The sequence below is a fragment of the Heliangelus exortis genome, chromosome 2 (assembly GCF_036169615.1).
Source record: "Heliangelus exortis chromosome 2, bHelExo1.hap1, whole genome shotgun sequence".
In the NCBI taxonomy this organism is placed as follows: domain Eukaryota; kingdom Metazoa; phylum Chordata; class Aves; order Apodiformes; family Trochilidae; genus Heliangelus; species Heliangelus exortis.
Genome location: NC_092423.1, coordinates 30,568,432 through 30,595,854, shown reverse-complemented (window position 1 = coordinate 30,595,854; position 27,423 = coordinate 30,568,432). Strand labels below are relative to the sequence as shown.

The following is a 27,423-nucleotide window of genomic DNA, read 5'->3' as shown; positions in this document are numbered from 1 at the left end:
TCTATTTTTCCTCTCCTTCCTTCCTTAAACTATTCCCTCTTAAGTCTCAAATTGAAGCCTATAAAAATATAGCTATGCTACTGTGTTAAAAAACTCCACAAACTAAAATTAAAAATTAATTAGAAATAAACACACATGATAAAGCCCCAGAATGTGATTTTATCAAGGATGGCACTGACAGGTACACTGCAGGTTCAGCTTCATGAGAATCCTTCCCATCCTCAGATTTTCCATGTCCCTATAATTTCTAGCACTCCAATTTACCTTTTAGAAGCTGTATTTGTCTTGACAAAAATTTAAGTTGGAATACAATTAAGTTTTCCAGAGGTCCTTCTAAAAGCCACTGACCAGACTGGAAAAAACCTGCCTGAATGGTATATGCTTATCCTAACAATCTGTTGTACACACCAGTGACTTTTTGTTACAACTTTCTGTCTGGTAAAGCAGCTAAGTGACATTTTCAGCCTGGAAATCAACATTTATGAAATACATTTGTGCTCTTTAACAGATGTAAACAGTTCAATAACAATGTCTTTTCTCTGAGTTCCAGATCTGATGTCAGCTACAACAAGATTATAAAATTTTATTTGTATGACTTGTAGTGTACTATCGACATCACATACTGTACAATCCTGTCCAGCTAGATCTGGACATTAGTAAGAAGCCAGCTGGTATATTAAAAATTTTGTCACTTCATAGCACTGCAACATATATGCATATCCAATTATCACATCTGACTGATGTGATAATGCACAAAGAATGCTTTTAAATTTGTTTGTTTTTGTAGAAACCAACAAAAAATGCAGTGTGCACAATCGCACATATTTTAAATGACTATACCATACTTCCAAACAGGAATGCATTAGCAAGGAAGAAAACACCAAATATTTTTTTAATGACTTAAAGAAAGAAGCTCACGAGAGCCTAAGCACCATGTACAAACCACTCTTTGATCGGAGAAACAAAAGCTTTATACAGGCAGATTAGAACAGTTTATGAGTCTCCTCACTGTGTCCTACATATATGCAGATATTAGAACTACTGTAATGTAAAACAGACAAAACCACTGATACTTACCAGTGACCACAAAAACTATTTGCATTAACACAGTGTAGAGAAAAATATCTTCTAGCACAGAAGAATGACCTTGCTCGAAGATCTAACTCAGCTCATAGCGTTACAGCAAGTTTCCTTCTTACTCTGAGAACTCATTACTTTTCTGCTCAGGTTTTCTCTGATCTAACACTTGCTCTCTCTCTGTTTCAGAAACTGGAAGTTATTGCTCTGGGTTTTAAATCAAAGGACCAGTATTTCCACACTTGGTATAAAAAAGACCATAGATACTAATTTAAGAAATCCACACAATAAACAAACTGCTTTACAAGTCAACTTACTATTGTCTTCACATATGAGTTTGGTCTCAGGGACTGGATAGTACTGCCAGAATTGCCATCTATACACGAACGTGCTCCATAGACCACAGTGATAGGAATGTCTTGATCCAGTTGTGAAATCCTTTGCAGCATCGGTCTTTTTGCCCATCCGTAAGGAATTGTCATGTTCTTAAAAGCTGTTTCACCACTTCAAGATATTCAAAAGGACAAAACCAGTTAAACTACTGTAGGGTATGCCTGCTGCCTAAATTAAAGTTTCTGTGCCATTTGGCATCCCAGTGCAATATTATATAAGGCTGGGATTGTTTACTATTAAGAAATAGAAGTTTTCAAGATTTGTGTGTAATTGCCAAAAGAGCCCATGTTTTTACAGTATGACTGGTAACACTTAAAAGAATGAAAGGACTTATTTTTAAAGTTTTGTTAAAGAAATTTGTTATAGAACTGTAACATTTTTTGAATTGCAAATTAGTGCCCAAACTCTCGCAGAATTAACACACAGGTAGTTTAGAAGAAACATAGAATTAGCATAGCTCTTACATTTTTCAGTTTCTGGAATTAGAGAAAAGGTGCAATGCTCTTTTTTCTTCAACTAAAGCAATAGACATTGCAATGTTTAAAAAAAACCAGCATGCACACTGTTGCCATGGCCATTGGAGGGAGTAGCAGGCACGAAATAAATGAAAAAAGGACTCCAAAATATATACTGGGAAACTCATGCTCACCTAGGTGACTGTACATTGCAGTGATAGATGTATTCAGCCACAGTGTTATCATCAAACATCGATGCATATTTTCGCTTGAAATCTGGTCTTAAACGCTGAACAAGGCTTAATCCTGGAAAACAGAAAATGCTGTCAAAGGAGGAATTAGTACAGACAACTTTATCTGATTGCCAAACGTTTTTCATTACAACCCTCCAAACAACAGTCCCTGAAAACTTGTGGCTAAGCTTGATGATTTCTAGCCCAATGTTTTATTTCACCACTTGCATGTCTTAGGAAAACACCATGGCATTACACCAAACAAGAATTGAAGATAAACTTTCCTAAGGATTTTATGCTGCACCAGAACAGAGGCAGTTCAATCCCTGCTGAATACATAAGGGGAATGTTTGAGAAGGGCCACTGTTGCAACGAAAGAAATATGCCAAGGGGACCAGCAAAAGGACCAGGCAGAGTATCTTTTTACTAACAGTTTACTCTCTCATGATACCAGTACTGTCTTTCTCCTTGCCCCGGCAGCACTGAGCGAGCCAAAAGCAACGCTTTCAAACATGTTGTTGAAAAGGCTGGGCTGGTTTTTCCCCTTAGACATAAATCTGTTCTGTCCTTTTACAAAAGTCTTCTGAAGCTAGTTCATCTAACAAACATTTGGTTGAAAGAACAGTAGTCTATGCTAAAAAGCAGGTGTAGAAATCTTGCTCTGAGTATAGGACAAGAACTAGTATAAATTAAAAGCAGTTTTTCCTAGGAAAGCTCTTGCCCCCATACTCTCGTTACAGCTGAAGCAGAGAAGTGGGTCTCTTCAGGGGACAGGCTCAGGCTTTCTAAACTTAAGCTCCTGTTCCAAATCACCTTTAAGGAAGAAGCCTCTTCTAGTAGAACAGATGGATCCTTGGGACAAGAACCTCATCAAAGGCTAATCTTAGTCTAAGAATATTATTCATCCCTGAAGAGAGAGACCTGCAGTTTACTACTTGGGTTTGTCAACTGAAAACACCATTGCTAATCTGTGTAATTACAATGATGTCACTTCTTCTCACCTCTCCCTGGCCAAAGGAGAGGTGAGAGGTCTACCATTTACGTAGACCTTGCCACAGCAATCTAATATGCTTTTGTAATCTGGAGATTAGACTATTGCAACATGCCCTAATGTGTGCTTCAAATCAGTTTGGAAAACTAATAGAGTGCAAGAGAAAATAATTCCCTTATGAAACAACAATTCAAGTCCTGAAGCGATTAAGGTTTTGCAAACATTTTGCAATTTGCTCTGCTGCTTGTATTTTCTCTATACTGAGTCCAACTGCTGGACTTGTGTCTTTTTTTCTGTCCGTGACTTGGTCTTTTTTTCTGTCTGTTTGCTTGTGGTTTTTTTTAACACAAACAATACAGCTGTACTGGAATTAGAGCATCTGGAAGAAAGAGACTAATACTGTGTCTTCCCCTGCTATCAGCACAGAGGCCACCGAATCCCTTTTTTCTATAACTAGGAGACTGAATGTTACCAAATTTTAGAATTCACTTTCAGTTTTGATAAAAAGTATTCTATCTGTAGGTCCAACTGCAAAACTATTCTCCTTCCCCAAGAATTCACAGAGAGAGGGGGAATGAAACAAGGAGTCAGGGGAGCTAGGAACAAATGTTGGAATGAAATCACACTGGTTCATTTTCATAATGTTTATGAAGACATCTTTAATTGTCTGGCTAATTATTTTACATAGTGCCTATGCAAATGCAGAAAGAAACACTGAAGACTCTTGAGTTTCACACAAAGGGGGCGGTTACAGTGACATTACCCTTGACCTGAGGAATTTTTAGGCACTGAGCTCTAGGAATGGAATTCACAAAACCACGCCAAGTCCCAAAGCCCCTATAGTGTCAGCCCCCTGGGTGACTGTTTCTGTTAAGTGAAGGAAAACATGCAAATCAACTAACTGGAAACCAATCAAAGAAAAAGATCTCTTGTGATTCTGTCTCTCTCCCAGGTTTATATATCTGCCTGAGGGTCTGATTAAATATCCATGTGATATCATTGTGATATCTCAAAGAGCATGACTCATATTTAAGTGCCTAACTCATACCTTTGAACAAGAACAACTGGCTTTATGGTGAGTATCAGACAGCTATGTTTGCCCAGCAGCTGAAGAAGTGCTGCCAGAGTGCATATAGAAAGAAACTTGGGTTTGGTTCAGTGCCTTCATCAGGCTGGGGTTGATGCCCAACTTGCAGCACGGTATTAAAAACTTAACCCTTCTCTAAGAATAATGGTTCATCTGTCAAAAATTGCACATTAGGTTGGTGATGTAAAACCTTTTTAATATGTGGAGTTAGAAACAGATGAGAAATTTGAGAAGCAAGCACTGTCCTCCACAGCAACCTGTAAGTGAGGCTAGGTTGGGGATACTTTGTCAGGGTCTGTTTCTGCAGTATGGTTTTGACTTAGCACTTACTTGCTAAGGGAAGTAATTTCAGCTTTGAACTCTTCCAAATGGATTGATTTATGCATGCATTTTTACTGGACAAAAGGCTTTAAATTAGTGTTTATCACTCAATATGCTTCAGGTTGTTTTGCTAACTGAATTAGCATTTTCCTTTAAAAAAAACCCAACAGGTTATACAAAACCTGTTGCTTGTCTGAAAAGCTACTTTTGCCACACTCCCCAAAATAATCAAATAGATCAGCATATTAAAAATATATACTGTACAGAAAGAGATTTAGGGAGCATATGTGGCTTAAATGTAAACAAAGCCTAGAAATGTCATTTGTTTATCCTCTGATGGAATACTAAAAAAAATGAAGTGTTGAGCTAACTGTAACTTGTGAGTCCTGAAGGCTTTTTCCAAGCCTCCATGGCAGATACTCATAGTACCACAGTAATAATCAGATAACCTGTTTCCCTTCTCAAGGAATACATATGATGAATTTAAAATTTGATCACACCTTTCTCCCCAAATAAACTAAAGCCTTTTCACATTCATGCCTCTTGGTCAGGATTCCCCAACACATGTCCAACATCACCTGGTTCACTGTAACTGTAGTCAACAATAACGTATCTTTCTATAACTATCTTGTCCATGAAGAGCTCATGTTCCTTCAACACCTTCCATTTTCTCCTCCAGCTCTTTTCTCTGTGGCTGACATGGCCTTACAAAAAAGCTTATCTGAATGGGGTATCTATCTGCCCCATGTTTATTTCCAACAAAACCAGAAACAGTATTTAAGAGTAGCTGAAACTCACCAAAGGGTCCTGCTATCCTCAGACCAGCTAATGGGTTGAATGGACTCAGTATAGCTCCTAGTGCCTTGATCCAGATTGGAATCGGTCTCTCGTGTTCAGCATTGTCAGGCCTCTCTGGAAAACCCCATGGCTCCACTAAGATAAGATGTTTGACCCTGTTGGAAAAAAAGGTTTAGAGTACAGTAATTTTTATTCAACTGAGTACAACAGAAATGTACTATCTGTGGACATTGCAACCTCTTCTAGTCACTTCTATCATACTGGCTTATTACCCAGTTTCTGATTCATCAGTGGTTTTGCTCTTGATGGCTAATTAGAGAGAGACTGAATGGCAACTAATCATATGTATGAACACCAAAAAATTGGAAGCTCATACCACAGAGAGAAACTTGATTCAATAGATACTCACTGTTATACACATGAGAAAAAGGCCAGTCTTGTTTCAGTTTTCAAAAATTGCCTAATCTATATGCTCAGTCAATATTATTTTCAGGAACAGTTTGAGAGAAAAGAACTACAGGTTTCATTTAAATAAACTCGATAAAAGCCTTTCTTTCTTAAGCCACTCAAGATCTCTCTTGTAAGAAGAGATGTAATTTATCTGAAAAATCATCTTATCAAAGTAAAATTTGAACTGAGAGGAGCAGAGCAAAATTAACATGTTTTCTAAACTTACTGGGTTTAGGTCCTCAAAGAAATGTCAGAGAGACAATTTACAAAATTATTACTCAAAGGAACTTGAGTACAGAGAGCACAGTAGAAGTCTCCAACACATGCAACTATCAATCACTTCATGCTGAGTCCCCCTCAAGCAAAAAATCTATTTCATCTTGGCAGATTGGAATCATTCATTTCAGTTTAATCCCACAGTTAACACCTACTCTGTCCTAGATACCGCTGTTTTCTGAACAAGTGAGTCTTAACTACAGTTTTGCATATTTAAGGTGATTTTCTATGCAAGCTTCATCATCTTTACTTTTCTCTAAACGAGTTCCTTCTCTTTCAAAGCCATGAGATTCAATATTTAATACCTCAGAGTTCTTAGTGCCTAATGCAATGTCAGAAGTGATTCCTAAGGCTATTTCTGGACTATAATCAGTTGGGAAACCAAAAAATCTGTGGTTGAAATAAGGGGTTGCAAAGGATTAAGCTCACAAAGATATTTCTTTGCTGTCAGCTCAGCCATGAGAGCAGCACACAGCAGCAAACACCAACAGTAAGAAAGGACTGGGTAGAATTTAACTACAGAAACCAAGAAGCAGAGATTAGAAGCTAAGAAGCACAAGCACTGAGGATCTGTTCAGGACAAAAGCAGCCACACATTCTATACACATACTATGACATTAAACATGACATGTAAAAAAAGAGAGTGTTTTCTCCTATTTCCTTTTTTAGTGCTTTCCTTCCAATTTCACATTTCTCTTTTTGGTAATCAATCCTAAAACATAACCCTGGAATAATGGGAAGTTGATTATGACAATCCTCCCAAAAGTAGCAGCCCAGAAGCTGCAGTATTTGAAAATCATGACCCACCACTATCTGGGAATACTCTAAATTCAAATCTTTTTGCATTAGTAGCCTCACTTGTCCCATAAATAACTGTGGTACAATGTAGTAAATTAACAGATCATCTAAGCTTGGAGAAACAGATCTACATTCCTAACAATATGCTTCCAGAATCCCTTAAGCCTCTAATGCATTGTTAAATAACTTGACTGTGCTATACTTATCACTTGATTCAGTGCTGTCTTAAGATCCTATCAGTCAATTTGCTAATTTGAGGGTGTTATCTTAATTTCAGGGAAACATTAGTGATGTGAGAGCACAAACTAGAATGCCCCCAATCTAATTAACCCTAACATAACCATAATGAGGCATGAAAACATGAAGTGTCACTTTTGAGATAAGTCAGTAGGGGGCAGAAACAATATCCTACCCCACAAGGGTGAGATAGCACCCTTTATGTATACTCTGGAAGACTGGATACAAAACTTGTGATTCCTACAAGAAACTAACTGCAGTTAGCTAAAAGTTGCTTTATGCCCCAAAGTATAACAGGTTTGCATCCCTAGAGCAGAGGACTGCATTTTTTAATTACAATTATGGATTTAGGCCCATATCTATTTTCACATATTTCCAGCTGCATGTACGAGCTGTCATCCACTTGGAAAGTAAAAAGGCAAACTGGTTTAGGAAAAAAATTATGTATAGATTTATTTCAAAATCTCCAAACATGAAACAAAGAAATGCATGTGGTATAATACAATGTGCATATAAAAGAATAAGGTATGTTTTGTAAAATACAGAGTCTGCAGTATGATGTGGAAAGCTGAATTTATATTCAGTTTTTCACAGGAGTCCTCTATGTGTAGCTAAACAAAAATAACATCCTCTTTTTGACACAGAATGACCTCAGCTGGTGGGATCCTAGCTCATCAAGGGCCATATAATCACATTATATCAAAGAAAGAGACAAATTTTTAGTTTAAGAGGAGAGAAAATGGCTTAGTTGTTGGCCTTAGTATGGTACAGAAATAGCTGATTAAATACAATTGCAGGACTCCTGCAGTGGGGTTGTTTTGCAAACAAGAAATACAAAGTAGTATACAGACAATTTAAATCAAATAGCCACAGAAATAATTTTTACATCATCAGGGTGGCTGTTAGGATATAAGCATGAATTACCTAGTGGAATTACATTCAGAAGTTTCAGTGTTAGCCATAATAATGGGAAGTTTGGCAGAAGCATGCCTATTTTCCCTTTGCAAACCTGTGTTTGATCAGAGATGTCACCAAACATTAACCCATAAAGATGATCTTTGCTGTTTCACCTGGTAACACTGCAAGGGATTACTGAAGAGAAATAAAGAGGTAGAGGAAAGTATACAAAAAGCATATTTACTAGATCTATGATTTTGTGTTCACCTGGAAGCAAACTACACAATTAATACTTTGGGCTTAGAATTCAGTATTAAGTTTCTTTGTATCAGCACAGTCATTTACGTAAAGATAATCTTTAAAGAGACTGATGAAATAATATGTGTTAAAATTTCTAGTTAAATGAAGAAAAGGAATTCCTTCATTCCTTCATTATTCACATACCTTGATGGATATTTTAATGAGTAAGCAGCAGCCAGGAATCCACCTAGGTTGTGTCCAAGTAAAATCATTTTTTCTATCTCCATCTCCTTTCTCCATTCTTCTATAGATTCCACAAACTGGTTCTCTGCTTCCCGAGCATCAGTGTGAAAGTGTGGCCTACTGCTATGTCCAAATCCCAAGAGGTCAAAAGCATGAACGGTCCTGTTCTCACAGAGATCTTCAAAATTGAGAGCCCACAGTCCAACACCTCCTCCAAACCCATGCAGAAGAACAAGCGGAGTTTTATGTGAAACATCTGGAGAGAATGTCAGTGTCCATATTTTATTTCCATTAGATATATACACATATCGTTTATTGTATGTGCTTGCAATACCTGGAGAAAGTGGGAAAAATTGATGTCACTAGACATATTGATAAAATATTAAGTACATTCTATGGAAATCACAGTTTTAAATAGGTATTCCCTTTCAAATGAGAGTCTACAGTTAAATATCCAAACAAGTGAACAATGACAATCTATTTCATCAGAGTTTAAAAGCCATATTGAAAAGTTTCTTTTATTATATTTAAAGTAAATCTATAGAAGATCTAGTCAAATCTATAAATTTTACTAAACATGAAAGACTTACATTTTAGCATTTTGTTTTCAGCCTCTTTAAGGTGTAGCAGTGATGTGGGACACCAGGCAGGAAGCCAGCTGAATAACCATCCTAACCTACAATAGCAACACAGAATAAATTTATTGAGTAAGATGGAAAATTTTTTGCATCACTTGATGTTTTGAAGACACTTCTTTTACTGCTCTTATAAAAGAACCCATAAAAACTACACGTCATGAAGGATAGGAGTGAGCAGTGGGAGGGGAATTAACTTTCTGCTGACTTTTATAAAGTGGTGTCATGATCAGAGATCTTTCTCAAACAATGCTGTTTCTCTTCTGTGTAGGGAGATCAGAGTCTACTGCTCTATCTCTGGCAGAGCAGACTTCTGAGAACCTGAAAACACAAGCCCTCATGCTGACCCAACAAGCCTGGCAGGATATGTAAAACAATCACTGGGGCTTCCAGCCTCATCTCAAGTTCTCTTGGAAGTCTGCCTGCCTGCCCACACATTTTCCTGCAAGAACCTACTGCTTCCAACAATGCAACAAACAGCGTGCTTGCCAGCCTAACCTGAACTGATTCATATGCTAGATACATATTTAAAAAACCAAAACAAAACAGGAGGTTTATTCTAGCAAAGCAAGAAGCTAGGCACTTCCTCACCAACATAGAAACAAAGTCCCAGAGGAAAACAAAGCAGCAATTTCAGTTTCCCAACAGAAGTTGGTAGTGCTAGCTGACCCATGAGAGCAGTGGAATGACTCAGCTAACAGCATTGCCTCACTGACAGGGCTCCAAAGGACAGAGCAATTGGGTACAGCTCTTCCTGGCTGCTAATTTATCCCTTGTTTTCAAGAAGGAATCATCTTTTCCCCTCTCTTATCTGCTTTTGAAGTGGCTCAGTCTATCAATGCAGTACTGCAGGACCCCAGACCATTCCTCACAGGGAGGAGGATAAGGCCCCAAATTCACACTCAACTTATTTTCTTTAGCACTTTTTTCATACACTAATCTTCTTTCCAGTTAGCTACAGTGCTTCCAGGACTGAATGCTTCAAGCATTAGTTGCACAACAACTAATGTTAAAAGACTATAAGGTTACTAATGTTCTATTTTTCAGACTGTACATAACACATGGATATCAGATCACAGATCTGGCCCCTCAAGTTCTTTTTCCAAAAGACCTTTTCCCCACCTTTTTAAGGGGCTGAGCTATTCCAGCTGCATAGCTACTTAAGTTTATGATCCAATGTGAAAGGTTTCCTGAGGATGCACATTGCAATCACAAGCAGCATAGTTCACATTCATAGTAACATACTGGGGGATAGCAAGAAAAAATAAAGCACCAAAATATACCTGACCAAAAAGGATTTATCATCTCATTGCCTGTGCCCACTGCTATTCAGTATTACTTACTCCTCTGAGAAACACACTGATGTCTGGCTGTTCTATAAATAACCTTCCTAAACCACTAGACTGTGGGAATCCTTCTAATGGTTTACTGAGGGACTGGGAAGGAATGGTTCTACACCCTTCCATGCCATGTCCTAACAGTCTAAGAAATGAAGGAACTCGGCACTTTAAAGGAATGGGCATCCAAGTGGTCAGTTTCCACATTAATCTACACATGTATTTAAAAGTGGGTTTTAAGAGGTTAAATCTAGTACCAGCCAAAAGCAGTTTCACCAGTAAGTCACCATAAAATCTGAGTTTAACAAGGTCACCAACTGCTTCCAATGTTATGAATTACTCTGGTAAATTATTAAACAATAGCTATGTCATCACCCTTCTGAGCCAAACTTTCTGCTAGTTATATGTTCAATTAAGCATTTTCATTCATAACTCCTAGGTCAGAAGCACAAAACCCAGTCAACTTTTCCCTAAGCCAAAACTATATTAAATCTTTCTTCTTGATTTAACAAAGAAACTTCTCTGAAGTTTCTTTTTTTGTTCAACAAGACTGTATATCTGCAACAGGCCAACATGAAGACAGTGCAGAGATATGACCAAGATGAAATAAAAATGAAATCTACAGTTCACAGTCCCAGAATTTTATTTTCCAGTCTTAGGGAGACACATGGATACTCACGAAAAAATATTTAGAAAATTGTATCACAATAGAGAAATTGTAACATAGATTCCTACTCTTTCTTTCTCTAGTGCTGTTTATAAGCACTGATATTTTCATGCAGGAGTCATCACATACATCAGCAAACGGAAGCACTTAAAAAATTGTTTGCAATTAAGTCATTTTTTACTTGCTGAACTAAAGAGGAAGTTAAGAAGGCTTTCTGTCAAAAAAAAGTGGTAATTTTCTAGAAAAGTTATTTTAGAAAGAAAATATTTAGTAACCTATTTTGAAGACTTAATCATCTGGTTTCCCTTCCCTCCTTGCAAAAGTGATTTACCACATTGCTAAATGCCTTCCACATGTAGAGAACAATCAACATTTTATCTATCTGAATTGTTTCTCTGATAGCTTTGGAAAACTATGGAGTGTAGCTGTATAGTATCTTTTATACACCTGTGCTAAATGTGTCTTCTAAGTCACACAAGAATGTACATTGCTTACGCAGCCTATCATTTTTATTTCTGCGATACAAAGCTAAGAGATCTACATAATGTCAAAAATGAAGCAATGGACCTTTCAAGACAGTGTGCTTACCAGCTGTGGAGATAAGATACTAAAGAAAACTAAATATTTCAGCAGTAGTTTCACACTGTAAGTGAGCTACCCACTGCCGGAAGAGGCAGAGCCCTGCTCTCATCACCCACCACTTCCCAGACATTGCTTCCATCTTTCTTTTCACAAAGAGAAAACTCAACAATGGAAACTTGTCTTTTCAGCAGTTAAGAAATCCTGAAATAGCAAACTGGGATTTGCTATGCCAAAAAGTGTGAAATAATTTCCATCATTTTGACACTGAGTCTACCCATGGGTGTTACATATCAAATTACTAGGGCACATAACTAGTAGAATTTAACCTGTATATTCATTTGTGGCCATGCAGTAACACAAAATAATGCACACATCCATGCTAAAACCAGCAATAATCAGTAGAGCAGAGCCATAGGGTGCATCCTCACATCTCCTATTTGGAGTCAGTTCCACTTCACAGCCACCTGAAAAAGTCTGGAGTACTGAAGGCCAGAAATATCAGAGGTGTGAGGATGGGGGGCTGCTGACCTGCTGGGCATTCAAAGTGACTCTGCCAAGAGATGCCCACACTTCGTGTAATATGTCTGGGGCAAAATGCCAGAAGGTAAGGGAAAGCCCCAGGGACACCCACTGGATACAGAGAAAGTCAAGGTGATTAGTGGGAGGCTAGCAGATTAGTGAGACCATCAGCACATTAGGCTGACGACCAGTAGTAAATAATGAAAATAAAAGGGACACTGACACGAACATCTGACAAGGTGGAGCTGCAACTGCTATGCAAAGGGGTCAAGCTGCCAGCCAGGACCTAACACCTCGGCTGACTGGACCAAGGGGCCTCTTTCCCTGAGTCCAAGCATAAGAAAGGATAAAAAGAAATGAATAAAACAATTATTAAGCAATAAATAATTATTACTATCTTTAGACATCTAAGGAGTAAAGAATAATTGAACACTGTGTAAAATATAACTAAGGATAATACTGCTTTTCACTAGCAGCTTGAATGTTAATTTAAATTGTGAGCCTGCAGTCACAGCACAGCTTAAATTGTCCAAGGGTGACTTTCAGAAGAACTGAAAACCAAGTAGAAGCCCAGGCACAGTGAACCTGAGCCACCCACCCACCTCTGGTAATTAGGTGAAAATGGATGAAAAACATGGTAAAGAGGTAACTCAGATACTACCATCCTGTCAGCTAGATTAATCCTATTGTGCTGTCTGAGAATTGATTACATGAAAGACAAATGGATGGATCTGTAGCCAGTTACAAAATTGATACACTCCACAAAAAGCTCATGAAAGCTTGGGTAATTATTAAGAATGGAAAATATCTATTGCAATACAGAGTAATACACCCAAACAGCTGAACAGTCTGATTTCTGGCTTATAATGTAGATTTAAAAAATGAAGCTCTACCATATAAAGATGCTCAATGAATGTATCTGTTTCTGTCTTGCCCTCAGCAAATGAACATATAATATTTTATATATAATTTGTCAAGACAACATAGTAAATTTACCAAAGATTTAGCAAGGGAACAATCTCAAAAACCTAAAAAGCTGAAGCACTGAGTGAACTCACTGGTAAACCATTTCAAGCTTTACCCCTTACCCTAAAATCTCATGAGAATCAAGACGATTTTTCAAAAACCCTAACCCTCTCCTGACTCTCAGAATAAATTTCAGCTATTTATAAGGAAAGAAACAAAACCAAATGCAGAGAATTTGTTGTGCTCTTGCTGCTCCCCAGCAAGATGTGATTTTCAGGGCCATGCAGCTGGCATGGCAGCTATGAACGTCCATCAGCTCAAGCTAGCCCTAGATTAAAATAATCTGCCACTTTTAACAGAAAAGTAGGGGTAAACTAATGGAAAGACAACTCAGAATCTCCCATCTCATTTCTGCATAAAGCATTTTTAAAGTACTCTGCTAGCAAATGAATTTAAAACTGTGAATGTACTGAAAGCTAAATACCATAAGCACCACAGGGCTTACTCTTCTAAGGCCTCATGTAACCCCACCACATAAAAATACTTTAGTACTGTACTTCAGTGAAACTAATTATATATTTAAGTATCATGCTGAACTGAGTTTAGAGTGTTCAGTTTTTACCAAAACAAACCCTGAACACTTAAATATGACTATTAATCCATAAACAACACTCAAAAGAAATCAATAATCAAAAGTACGGGTAACCACATGCAAGGAAAAGCAACTTGGCTCTTTCAACTGTGAGAGAAATAGTAAGAATGGGAAAAACAGCAGTGAAAGGAAGCATCAGGTATTTATAATGGGGCACAAGGCTAACATCAAATTTAGGGCAAAGTGCCAATTTTGCAAGAAAAACTGTTTTACTATAATGTTCTAAGAGTACTCTACAGTTAAATATAGAATTTTGGATGGATGGATGGATGGATGGATGGATGGATGGATGGATGGATGGATGCTTAAGTGAAACAACTAGAGATACCCTTTTTGCCTTTTGCATTGTCTAGTTTTTTCTTTTATCCTTTTTTTCCCAAGAGGAACAGTAGACATACGTCTGTTTACTAAATGTTTTCTACATTTTTCCCCAGCATCAGCAGTAGTCTACACAAAGGCTAAGAGGTAAGTAGGATATGGATGCTTCCATCATCAACACCATTAAGTTTTCAAAGCAAATTCTATTTCTGGTTACTAAATTTCAAATTTGCAGGTAATAACCTAACACAATACAAAGCAAAAGAAACAGTCAAGGATAACACAGTTGAGTACAACTTTGTGTATCAAAATGTCAAAGAAAAGTAGTGGGTTTACATCTGGATAATTTATTTCCAAATGCAGTTAAGGTATAATAAACTTTTTCTTTCCCATTCCATTAATTTAATGGCACACAAAGCTAGAATACCTAGTGCTGTTTAGGACAAGAATTAATGCTTCTTTGTTAACATCTACCAACAACATTACCATTACAAAATCCATACTACTTAAGTAAAGAAAAATATTTTGCTTTCCACTATTCACTATATTTGGGAGAATTTCTCTTAAATGTAGGTTGTTTAACAAATCACTGGAGGAAAAAATACTTTGGAGAAAAATGCAATAAGCCTATTTCAAACTATTGTGTGAAAGAACAAGTAAACAGATTTCTAAAACTCCAGTAAGCTGAAAAGTAAAGTTGATGAGATACAGAAGTGGCAACTGATATCAACTCAAGAAAATTTTAAAAATATAATATATTGAAGCTGCATATCTCTGAATCAAATTTGGTAACATTTTTTCCATTTGGTAACACAATATTAAATGACTAATACTGCTAAGAAATTTAACATGCATGAGGTAGTATCACTTAAATTAGGATGTCACCTAATTACTGTGGATTTAATTTTATGAACAGGTTCCAGTTCTCCTATGTGGTTTCAGACAAGCCAGCAGTCTCTTCAGCATTTCAACAACAGTAGTCATCTAAAATCCAAGAAAATTACACATGCAAGCTTGGTACTAGTTTAAAGCAGAAATATTGCTATGAGAGGGAAAGTTGGGGTGGAAGAAGTTTTAATGTAGAGAAGTAAATAAAATACATTCTTAAAGACCAAGATAAATGCTCCATCGGTTCAAAGAATGTAAGAATAAAAGAGTGAGATTTTATTAAGTATAAAATGAAGTAAAAACTATAAAGCAAAGCACACAATTGAAAATGACAGAACGTATTACTGATTAGCATGAAAGAAGACTCAGATTTCCTAATTAAATTTGGAAAGTTTAGAAATTAGAAAAATATGTTTAGCATGAAAAAGCCACATGCTCTGCATGAAACTCAGAACCAGACGCAGCGAATAAATACATATTAGACTTAAGCATTTGACAAAAAGTAGCTGACTGTATTTCGTGGTCAGTGTTAGTCTGTTAGGTCAAGGAAAGCCAAATTATAAAATGAGAAAGATAAAACACACAGAGAAGTTCCTGTGATAGTCCAACTCAAAGAAGAACCTTACTGCTGTGTTTTAATTTCTGCTGGTGTCAGTCTGTGGCAAACTGGGTGATGTTATGCCTGAATCTCAGGCCATCCTCACTATGATCAGATCAGATCAGATCAGATCTAAAAGCTTACTATTCCCTCCATTTTACCAACTGAACTATTCTGTGGATGTTCAATCAGATTTGTGAAATGATTCACCTTTAAAAGGAACTGTGTTTTAAACCAGATAATTACAGAGACTCAGCTACAGAGAAGCCAAAGTGTTAACCAGCAGACCTATGGGCTAACAAGGTGGAATAAAAAGACCACCCAGGCAAGGTGGAGGACAGGACTCTTTTAAGTCAGAGCTGCCACTGTCAGAAAACAGCATGTAGTCTTGACCTTAACTGGGCAGGGATGTCTCAAGAACAAGGCTCAGGATATGGTTTCATGAGAACATTAGAGCATAACCAGTTTTAGGAGTCCTTGTGGTCCTTCACTCCTGTCTCCAAAGGGCAGGATGTTCTTTAGTGCTTCTGTTTTCTGAGAATAATGAGTACAGTCAGAATCATTCAAGCATATACAATCTGTATACAGCAACTTCTTGCAAAGGCTATATATCCAGGGGCAGAGCTTCAGCATGTACAGCAGAAGTCACATGTAGTAACCACAACAATTTGAAAGAGATGTTCCTGGGACAAAAATTAGGCTCTGGCAGCTGCAGACAAACATCGGGAAAAGAAAAATATTCCATGTTCCACTTCATAATCACTGAATTAAAAGACCAAAAATGTTGTAATCCTCAGGGAAAGACCTAGAGGAGCATATTAAAGAGGCAAGACTCAGAAGCAAGCATTTGGAGTACAGTAGGAGAACAAAAAGCCTCAATCTTTTAACAAATGTCTGTTTACAATCTTCATAAGGTGACCAAAATGTATGAAATTGCTGTGAATGGGTTAAAAAAGAAACATTTTTTTCCCCAGATGACATTATAACCCTGCCTATAATGTTCTGTTTAGATGAGTTTCGAGTCAAGATGTTCCATGCAATGAGCCGTTGTGAAATTCTTGGATACTTCAGTAGCATTAAAATAGAATGTTTTTAAAACCTCTGCATAATATTTCTAGGAAGTGCAACGTACATCAGCACCATTCCAACAAAAAGCCCATGATAGGTTATTGCAGAACATTGCTACACTAGGTCAGAGGCAAAAACAATGCATTCCTCAGGGAATAACTGCATATTGAACTCTGTATTCAGAACATTCAGCATCAGAATTGTTTTAAAAATTCACAAGCAAATTTTATTACTTTGTTTATATTAACAGTGCTACACAGGACTATCACTTATCAAGGTTAACGTGAAAATATAAACGATGACTGTGAATCCATAACCAAAATGCACTTTCTGACTACTTTAGTGATATTGAAATTTACTGTGTTATTTAAATCCATTTGAGCAACCTGAGCATTCAGGCAGTGGAAAGTACTTAAAATTTTGCTCCCTCCCATATTGAACATCAGCCATAACCACACCTTGCTGTATACCTTGCATTATTGCAGCCTCTTCACCATTTTCTTTTCTGTCTCCCAGTAATACCTTTAACTTCTTTTTATCCATATGTATCCTTCTAATATGTCCATCTCATTTCTACCTATAGCCAACGTTTTTCATTTCAGATCTTGTGAATACCACAATGAAATTTATCCATGGACTACCACCCAAGCCTGCAACCTGTAATGCTCATATTGCTTATGAAGAAAGTAGCTGTGTTGGCATCCAGTGAAAGAAATTATATTAAGCTCATGGCAGGGAGGTTGAAACTAGATGATCTTTAAGGTCCCTTCCAACCCAAATCACTCTATGATTGCACGTTTCTATGCATGCAATAATACAGACACCATGTGCATGGTCATACAGCTGTTACTTAGCTGTGACTGCTCACTGCTGTATAGGTTCCAAATCTACAAACAAGGGCAGTGTCCTTCAAAATGTCATGAAGTCTTCTCCTCACCCCCACGCAAAGTCAGGCCACACATATAACACAGAGCAGAGAATTAATTATTTCCATCAAGCTTTTAGAAACACTGTTCCTCCCTGACTTACATCACACTCTCCAGCTTGCAGGCATCCCTCCTTATAAAAACTTTATGGTCCACTAACTGCCAATAGTAACCAGCTAAACAAGCCCTGGGTTTTTTCCTTCCTACAGTTCTGAAGACCCATTATTTTATATTTTTATTTAAAAGCTAAAATCAAACACTAGAAACCTAGAGAAAAATCCTATCAGCAACTACAGAGAAGGTATGGAAAAATACAGAGATAAAGATGGAGATGCAGAGGAGAAAAAAAGGGGGGGATACCACTAAAACTACTCAATCTTCTGACAAGGATCAAATGTGTAATACCCAGGTTAGGTGCCACTGAGGACCTACCATCCCTCTGGCTCCTCCACAGTTAACTCACATCTGACGGAACTTGGCAATGCCACAGCTGTTAAGTGTTCTTACATACAGCACATGACACTAAGAATATGTGAAGCAAAATAAAGAAAAATGAAAATCTTCCCTTAGTGCTTCAGATGTTATGCAACTTTATACTTCTTTCATTGTATTCATCCACCTGCTGACATATTCCTGCTGCCCTTCAGATAATGCATGACCTTAACTTTGCTTAATTCTTATTTGCTAGCCCTCTCACACCATTACAGAGGCCACATTTCAGACTGTCCCCAAGTTCCATCAGGACAAGAACACAATTCACAGGACAGGCACCTCTAATAAATCTGCATCACTGCCCACCCACCCACTACCCTGTTTATCTTGTATTTCTATTCTGTAGAGTACTATGCACAATTTAGATCAGAACGTAAACAGGAAATGGATGTTTTAATTTTTCCATAGTAAGTCAGATATGAACAAAGATCAAACACTACCTGAGGCACATGACTATTTCCCTTAGCTCCAAGCATGCTATACACATACCCCACTCATACTCGTGTCAGCACACACTGAAGATGGGTTGTTCCACTGCAGACCATCAGAACAGCTTCTACATTGTGTTCCTCTGTCATAGCCATCTACGGTGAATAAGTTACCTATGAAATGCTTCAATAACCAGTATTCAGTGTTGAGGGCTACCTAGCCTCATTTCCACTTCTCAAGAAACCTTACAAGTTCACAACCTTTTTCCTAAAAGATTGTTTTGTGTTCATGCCTACAATACAAATGCTTTAGATGTTAAGGAAATGTCTTAAAAATAGGTAATAACTTATATGGGTCTAAAAAAACATTGCATCAAATGTCCTCTTATGGAAATGTATGATATAATTAATAAGCATTTAGTGTCAGTATGATAGTTACTAAATATAATCAAGAAAAACAGTTCTACAATAATCTGCTAGCTAATCCACTCCATTTCTTTTTTTCCTCATAGAAATACCTTCCTCTTCCTCACTTGAATAACAAGAGGACTTCCTCAGTGGCAGCAAACACTCTTGAATCTTGTTACAGAATTCATTTTTACGCCTGTATCTTCCCCTCCTTTCCACAGACTCCTATGATCTGGAGTTTTTCTGTTACAACTCGTTCAGAGCACCTTCGCCTGCCATTCCTCACCATTTTTTCTTGGTGTCACTTCGAAATCCTCCTCTTTTACCCTCTTAACCTTATTCCAGACTGACCTCATTCCCTCACACAGCTTCACTGACCCACAAATCTCTATTCTCCACTGACCTCTATCCTGCTGTTCAGCTCCTCATCAGGATCTTTCAGAGCCAATGCAAATGCAGACGCTTGCCTTTCCTCCCATGCCCTCTTCTCTCTGGCTGTAAATACAAATCATGTACAAAAACCTATCCTGAAAAAATGTCAGAGTTGCAAGTAAATACTCCAAAGTTATGAAACATGGGAATTAAAATGTCCTCAACAAGAAGCCTTAATAAACCACTATGTGAGAGGGAAAAGATGCCTTGATGGATGGGTTGAGGAAGTTGTTCAGATTCTCCCCTAAAAGTTCAGAAAAGCCAGAGATCCTCCTGGCAGAGGCACTGTTACATTTGGAGGGGTAGGTCTCTAACTTAGCTTACCATCCCCCCATCAGGCTCTAAAAAACTTCCAACATACTCAAATGCATGCAATATTAGCTAAAGTTTGCGTTCTCTAATTACCCATAATCACCAACTATGACAACTCCACAGTTAGTTACCTCCTCTGGATTTATGACTCCAATTTCCAGTGGAGCTATGAGCCTCCCCCACTCACAGGTTCTCAGTGACTCCCTGCCAATAAATCTGCCAACTAATTTCCTGCTACGCAGAGGGAGCTTCAAAAGTGGTAGATGAATGTACAAATGGACTTAAAGAATTCTAAAAAATTCCCTTCATGAAGTACATCACATAAAACCATGGAGGACCAGTGGGAAATGGGTGAAGCAAATGAAAAAAAAAAAAAAAAAACATGAAACCTTCTCTGAATTTCTGTCCCAACCTTAAGTCAAAGGTTTCCCATAAGCAAGAGAAACTAAGGAGTAATGAAGCCCAAGTAAAAAGAGCTGAACAGACTACCCACTTCTATATACTCACTGCCTTATCTTTTTAAACCTTTTTCTATAATGTTTGCCTGTGGTTTCCTGTCAGAAAAAGCTGAACATTACTATTGTGTATGTCCTATAGTGTATCTCCTATAGTATTAATCCAAGCCTCTGACAGCAACATTTATATTAGATTCTTCCTTTCCCCAGCACAGGGCCATAACCACAGACATGACAATCTTTCTTGTGCCACTCTAATGAGAAGATAGCCCCAATTATATTTTGCCATCTTTCCCTCACTCCCTTGATTCTGTGTTGGGGGAGAAGAGAGATCTTCCCGATCAACACAGACTTTCCCTTCCCAAATTCATACAAGGGCAGGAAAACTGTCTGAAGCATTTCTTTAAATGCCTGCTCAATTGCTTGAGCAAAAAGCTTGCTCATATATATGCATTCAGAGGAGCATACAAAATGTAATACAAAAGGCATTAGGCACCAAAGCTACGAGTGACACAACCCTGCCAGTAAAAAAGACAAAATCAGAAAAGAGAAAGAAAACATCCTTCAACCTTTTGCCACATGTGCTTACCAATTTGAGTCTCACTCACTCTTTCAAAATACTAATTGTAGGTCCCAGACCTGCTGTCCATAACCTGTGCTAAAGGAAATGTCCTTAGAAATGTTCCTTACTCACAAAGAAAAGCAAGCAAGATCCTGCTGACAGCAGTCTACCCACTCAGTTTGCTTTAAAACCCAGATGATGTAATTAGCAAAAAAACCAAGAAAAAAATTTGAGTTGAGAGTGTCCAATTTGAGCTGAGAGTGTCCCTTCATATTATGCTTTAACATACCACCATGATATCCCTGGGAACCATCCTACTAACAGGCAGACATAGGCTCTACTAAGCCCAAACCAGGACACTAATAAACTTTTCCTCTTTTAATAATCCAACAGGTCACTTCAAAATTACAAAACCAGTTGGTAACAAGCTTGAAGAATAACACAAAAATAATTATGATTACTGGTGTTGCAGTTTAAGTTTTAACCAAGCCACTACTCCAAGCCATTAGTTTCCCACAGAATCGTCCCAGTTGGAAAAGACCTGTAAGAACACCATGTCCAACTGTCAACATCCCCCTCCCCATGGATAAAATACATTTACCAATGTCTGTATCACCTACTAGAGAATGTCCTGAAGTGCCCCATCTACAGGGTCTTTAAATACCTCCAGGGATGGCGACTCCACCACCTCCCTGGGCAGCCCATTCAATGCCTAACAACTCTCTCAGTAAATAATTTCTTCCTCAGATCTAGTCTAAGCATCCCCTGACGCAACTTCAAGACATTTCCTCTAGTCCTATCACTATTCACTTGAGAGGAGGCCAGCACCCACCTCCCTACAACCCTCTTTTCAGGTAGTTGTAGAGAGTGATGAAGTCTCCTCTCAGCCTCCTCTTCTCCAGCCTAAACATTTCCAGTCCCCTCAGCCTCTCCTCACAGGACTTGTTCTCCAGACCCTTCACCAGCTTAGCTGCCCTTCTCTGAACTCACTCCAGCAACTCAATGTCTTTCTTGTAGTGAGGGGCCAAAACTGAACTCAGTACAGGATGTGAGGTCTCACTAGTGCCAAATACAGGGGCACAATGACTTCCCTTCTCCTCCTGGCCATGCTATTCCTGATACAAGCAAGGATGCTGGTGGTCACCCTAACCCCCTGGGCACGCTGCTAGCCCATATTCACCTGGCTATCAATCAGCACCCCAAGGTCCTTTTCTGCTTGGCAGCTTTCCAGCCACTCCTCCCCAGGTCTGTAATGTTTCATGGGGCTGTTGTGACTGAAGTGCAGGACCTGGCACTTGGCCTTGTTAAACCTCATTTTATTGACCTTAGCCCACTGGCCCAGCCCCTCCAGGTCCCTTTGCAGAGCCTTCTTACCCTCAAGCAGATCAGCACTCCCATCCAACTTGGTGTCATCTGCAAACTTACTAAGGAAGCCCTCAATCACCTCATCTAGATCATTGATGAAGATATTGAACAGAACTGGCCCCAAAACCGAGCCCTGGGGAACACCACTGGTGACGAGTCACCAACTGGATTTAACTCTGTCAGCTACAACTCTCTGGACCCTGCACACAGCCAGTTTTTAACCCAATGAAGAGTATACCTGTTTATGCCATGAGTCACCACCAGCTTCTCAAGGAGAATGCTGTGGGAGACAGTGTCAAAGGCTTTACTAAAGTCCAGGCAGACAATGTCCACAGCCTTCTCCTCATCCACTAGGTGGGTCACATGGGCACAGAACAAGAGCAGGTTGGTCAGGCAGGACCTGCCTTTCCTGAACCTGTGCTGGCTGGGCCTGACCCCCTGGCTGTACTGCACTTGCCATGTGATTGCACTCAATATGAACCTCTCCATAATTTTTTTCTGGGCACTTAGGTTAGACTGACAGGCCTATAGTTTCCCAGATCCTCCTTCTAGCCCTTCTTACAGGTAGGTGTCACATTGACAAGCCTCCAGTCATCTGGGACCTCTCCTTTTAACAAAGACTGTTGGCAGATGATAGAGATAGGCTTGGTGAGCTCCTCTGCCAGCTCCCTCAATACTCTTGGGTGAATCCCATCCAGCCCCACGGACTTGTGAGTGTCCAGGTGCCACAGCAGGCATTAACTCCTTCCTCCTGGACTATGGGGGTTGTGCTGCTCTCTGTTCTCATCTTCCAGCTCAGGGGGCTGAATACCCTGGGAGTGGCTGGTCTGACTAATGAAGATGGAGACAAAAAGGAGAGACTACAGGCCTCTTAAAAGCAGTGTAAAAGCAGATCCCTTAATTTTTTTTTGTTTTAAAGAAAACTACTCCACTTATCTGAGAGGCAAAAAAAATCAGCATTATGTTTTGGGGATTTTTTTTCTGCATACATACGTACAGTTAGTAGCTGTTATTACTAGCTATATTAGAAGCCATGAACAGTATTGTTGAATCCAGAGTGAGTATAAGTGAATTCAATAGTGGCAAAAGGCTTATACTAGGCTTTATGCCTCACAGGCAGAAGCCTCCATCCAAAACTCATGCAGAGAAGGTCCAGGGTGTGAAGAGGTTTGGAAATTGTTAGCAGGTGACACGTTAATCGAGCAACCCTCCCATGATGAAGACCAAAACATTTCTTCAGTTAATCTCATTCAAAGTTAGGACAATGTCATGAGAATCTTTCAGCTGAGATCTTCTATGAGCCACTCCTGTTTTCATCACGCTCACACAGTTACCAGATTTCAACAAACTGAGGGTGTTGCATAAGAAATTGAGTCACACCATTTTTTTCAAAGCAGTAAATGTATTTATTCTTTGTATACACCTGTCACTAACTATTTAATTCACAGGTTTGATGGTACAGTGAAACCTTTTCTCTCACTACCACAGAGTTTTAAATCCAAAAATATTTAACATATTTCACTTGTTTATAAATTTCTGCTGAGTAGAGAGCTTTGCTTAACTTCAAAATATGAAAAAATGCTCGTTTTGACTATTGTTTGACCAAAAAAAGCACTAACAACTTGGAGCACTAACATTTCATCAAAGCTAATGCACTTTTAAAATCTGTGGAAAAGAAGGATGAGAATTTGCTTTTAGAAGTCTTTAGTGAATTGCAAGGCTTACTCTGAATGATTTCACAACAAACGGCCCAAATGTTCAGAAGGGGAACACTGACAACATCCTGAAAATCAACACTTTTTAAAAGCTATCCAACCGAGTAAGCCATGATGAGGAACTTCCCACAATCCTTTTGAAAATTCAGCTTGTGATTCCTACATCTGTCCCCAGATCATCTAGTGTTACAGTCCTGCAATCCTGACAGGCAAATGAAGCTGAGGACACTTGGCACTGTCTAAGCAGCACTCAGCACTCTGTGGGATCAAACCAGACAGCTTATTCAGTTCAGGCTTATGTGCTGCATGAGCATACAAACAAAAAAGGTTGAGGCAGAGCTATTTTAAGACTTTTACTTGGAAAGCCCGTATACTGTTACTAATGATGCGTATGTTATGAATGCAAATGGGTCAAAACGAACACAGAACCAAGGAGACTGTAGTTTTAAATGGGCACTGTTGCAGAAGGTGGGGTTAGAGGGGAGGATTATTTTTAAATGCTATTTTAAGATTGAGGAAGGGAGGAGAGCACATATTTAAGAGTAGACGAAACTGCACAGTGCTTTGGAAAGGATGCTGTAAAAATTTATACTTAAAAATTTGAGAATGTTGTGTATATATGGTTATAAAGGCATAACAGACAGTTTGGAAAAAACAGATAGTCCTTTTCTGGTCAGATTGAGCTGGCAGAGCAGCAAAATATGTAAGAAAAAATACAAAAGGCTGAAGTTGGAAAAAGGCCTAAAACAAGATCAAGACTGAAAATTCAGTTGTTTCAAAATAGAACAGAACAGACACATAACATGACAACATTCAAACAGCAACACCCTTAACATGAAGACATGAATGCACAGCAAGATTTTCATGCAAGCAGCTAAACAATTTTAAGTGCAATTTCCCAAAATAACACAAGACCTAATTAAGAGAAGAGATGAAGAAGCAAAGGCTACAAATGAGGTTTTGAGACAGGCAACCAGCAATGAGCTGTATCACCTGACATTTAAAGGAGGGAGAAACAGGAAAAATTCATGTCAACAGTGCATACAAAGCCCATTTACACACCTGACAATGTAATCATACAGGGATAAAGTACCTGTATGATTAGAGCATGGCCAGATATCTTCTGATAGGCTATTTTTTGGACTAGAACCATAAAATATGATGGAACAAAGTGGGACATAAGTGACCAGCAGACATATTATGCTGGGTGGACTGATTCAGGGATGAGATGACTGTATTACCATACAGTGGGATAAAGGAGGGCAGACACTGTATTCGGGGACAATGGAAGGGTATAAGAGCTCTGTACTGGAAGCTGAAGCACACAATGAGAAATAAAACATACACTCAGAGACAAGTTATGAGAAAGCAGACATGATTAGCTAATCTGTGAATAGAAGATGCACAGACCACTGATTATTAACTGAATTATTATGGGAACCCTTTGAGTGTACAGAGGCAAAATACACAGTGCAGAACTATGCTATTTCAGGCATAAGAGTGATTAAGAGCTATAATGAAGTCATACATAGAGGCTGTAAGTTCTTACAGACAAGTAGTGGGGATATATATTAAGGATAATTTAGGCCAGCAGAATTTTTTGGTGGATATGAATACCTTAGGATAGTGAAAGCAAACAAAGGGTTAGTAGACATAGATGGATATGAGAGAGGCATAGAGTATTTAGAAAAGGGAGAAGTTCAAGAAACATAATACATGTTCGTAATTTAACAATGTGCTATCTCCTGCTTGTATAAAAAAAATATTATACTGGGACTGAGAGGCTGATAAGCCTTACTACCTGCTTTTTAAAACCTCTAAGTGAGGGTATAGAACAGATGGAACAAGAAGACAGGATATTTGTATGTACAGTAAAGTTGCAAAGGCACACAAAAGCACGGGGCAGCAGTACATAGCGACACGTGTATACTGGACTCTGGGGTTCAAAGGGAGGGCAGGTGACACTCAGAGCGCGTACATATGCCAAAGCAAAGAAGACAGCGAAACTCCAATGTATACACGTAGGGCTGGTGTGCCATGGCAACAGCTGGACCAGCAACTGCGAAGCTCGTAGGCAGAAGGTGAAGCGGCAGGGCACAGCACTTGCACGGAGCTGCTAACAAAACCTCCCCAGGAGGGAAGGAGGAAGGTCTCATCCCGCCCGTGCGAGGCAGACACCCGCAGAGAGGGGCAAGCCACGGCAGGAAGGGGGTTTGCGCGGCAGGAAAAATGGCAGGCGGCGTGCCCGTACGTACCCAGAGCACTCGAGCGGCGGATGCAGGAGCGCAGAGGGCAGGCGGGGCGGCCCTGCCGGAGGCGCTGCGGGGCAGGGACCCGTTGGGCCGCTCGGGGAGGCGGGAGCCCACTCCGGCCTCAAGCCCCGCGACGCGGGACCGACGATCGCCGGTGTCCCGGCAACATACCTGCGGGTCCAAGCTGCGGCGAGGGCAGGCGAGCAAGCAAAGCCTGTAGCAGCAGGGTACGGCTACGGCGCCCCATTGGCGAGGCCAGGGCCCGCCCCACCACCACCACCACCCCGCCGAGGACACCTGAGGAGAGGACGAGGGTCGCCGCGGTCCCCCTCCACTCACCCTTCGCTGGAAGGCTCCTCCTCGGCCATGGCGGCAGCGTGGCGGCCGGGAGCTGTCAGCGGTGGGGCGGCGGCGGCCGGCAGGGCAGAGAAGGACAGGGCGACAGCGGCGGCACCGGCCATCACGGGCTCCTCCCTCCCTCCCTCCCTCCCGCCTGCCCTCTCGCGTCATCCCCGCGGCGGCCGCCCACCACACCATAGAGCGGGGCGGGTGATTGGGGGCCAGAGCGCCGCCACTGGCGGCCGGGGAGGGCCCCGGTGCCAACGGGGAGTGGTGGTTGGGGCGTGGCCTGCCCGCGCGCCTCTCCCGAGCGGCGGTTGCGGCCGTTGCGGGGCGGGGTGTTTGTGAGGTGAAGGGACGGGGACGGGCGATCAGCGTCCCCACAGAAAGAGGCGGGGGCTCCCCCTTGAGAGGGAAGAGGGTCCCCGGGGCTTCCGAGCCCCCAGCCGTCTTGCAAGAGCAAGGGTGCCGGGATCCCGTTTGTAGGCCCGAGGTAACCGCACAATCCCGGAGGTGCCGCCCGTGAAGGAGGGCTGCGGTTTGGCGGGCAGGATGAGAGACGGTGAAGTCTCGTCTGCAGCGTGTCACCCTCGGAAGCGCCTCTGCCCTCTCAGCCTCGCGTCCTGGGGCACAGCGCGTCTGCACCTGCACTGAGGCAGCGTGTTTGCCGCTGCGTAACGCGCGGCGAGCCTCAGTGTCGGGGAACGGAGCACCGGGCAGGGACGGGGGACAGGGAGCAAAGCCTCAGTGACGGCGCACGGCTGGTTAAGTGACGCAGGAGAGGTAGCAGAACACAAACACAAGGCTCAGCCCCCGGCACAGGCAGGCCATTGGCCAGCTTGGCCTACAGATCAACGGTGACGGCAGCGCTGGCAGTCAGAACTGTTTTCAGGTTCGTAGAATTTTTGAACGGTTAAAAGGGCCCTTAAAGGTCACCTAGTTTCACCCACCCTGCATGTGCAGAGACATTGTCTACTACACCAGGTTGCTTAAAGCACCATCCAGCCTGGC

General features: G+C 40.3%; 1 protein-coding gene across 2 annotated transcripts in view; it reads right to left on the bottom strand.

Annotated features, from left to right (window-relative positions):
* ABHD5 (abhydrolase domain containing 5, lysophosphatidic acid acyltransferase) overlaps positions 1 to 26,675 on the bottom strand; it is a 29,817-nt gene extending 3,142 nt beyond the window's left edge. Inside the window, exons 1-6 of one of the 2 annotated variants that reach the window (XM_071735421.1) lie at positions 26,413 to 26,675; positions 9,087 to 9,172; positions 8,458 to 8,830; positions 5,356 to 5,510; positions 2,120 to 2,231; positions 1,395 to 1,581 (exon numbers count right to left, since the gene is read on the bottom strand). In XM_071735421.1, coding sequence (XP_071591522.1) covers positions 1,395 to 1,581; positions 2,120 to 2,231; positions 5,356 to 5,510; positions 8,458 to 8,830; positions 9,087 to 9,172; positions 26,413 to 26,534 — 1,035 coding nt within the window. In that variant the 5' untranslated portion in view covers positions 26,535 to 26,675. Of the gene's footprint in view, positions 1 to 1,394; positions 1,582 to 2,119; positions 2,232 to 5,355; positions 5,511 to 8,457; positions 8,831 to 9,086; positions 9,173 to 26,076; positions 26,128 to 26,412 lie in introns of those variants that run through there. The other variant, XM_071735422.1, reaches the window with a different exon arrangement.
* Positions 26,676 to 27,423: the final 748 nt, after the last annotated feature.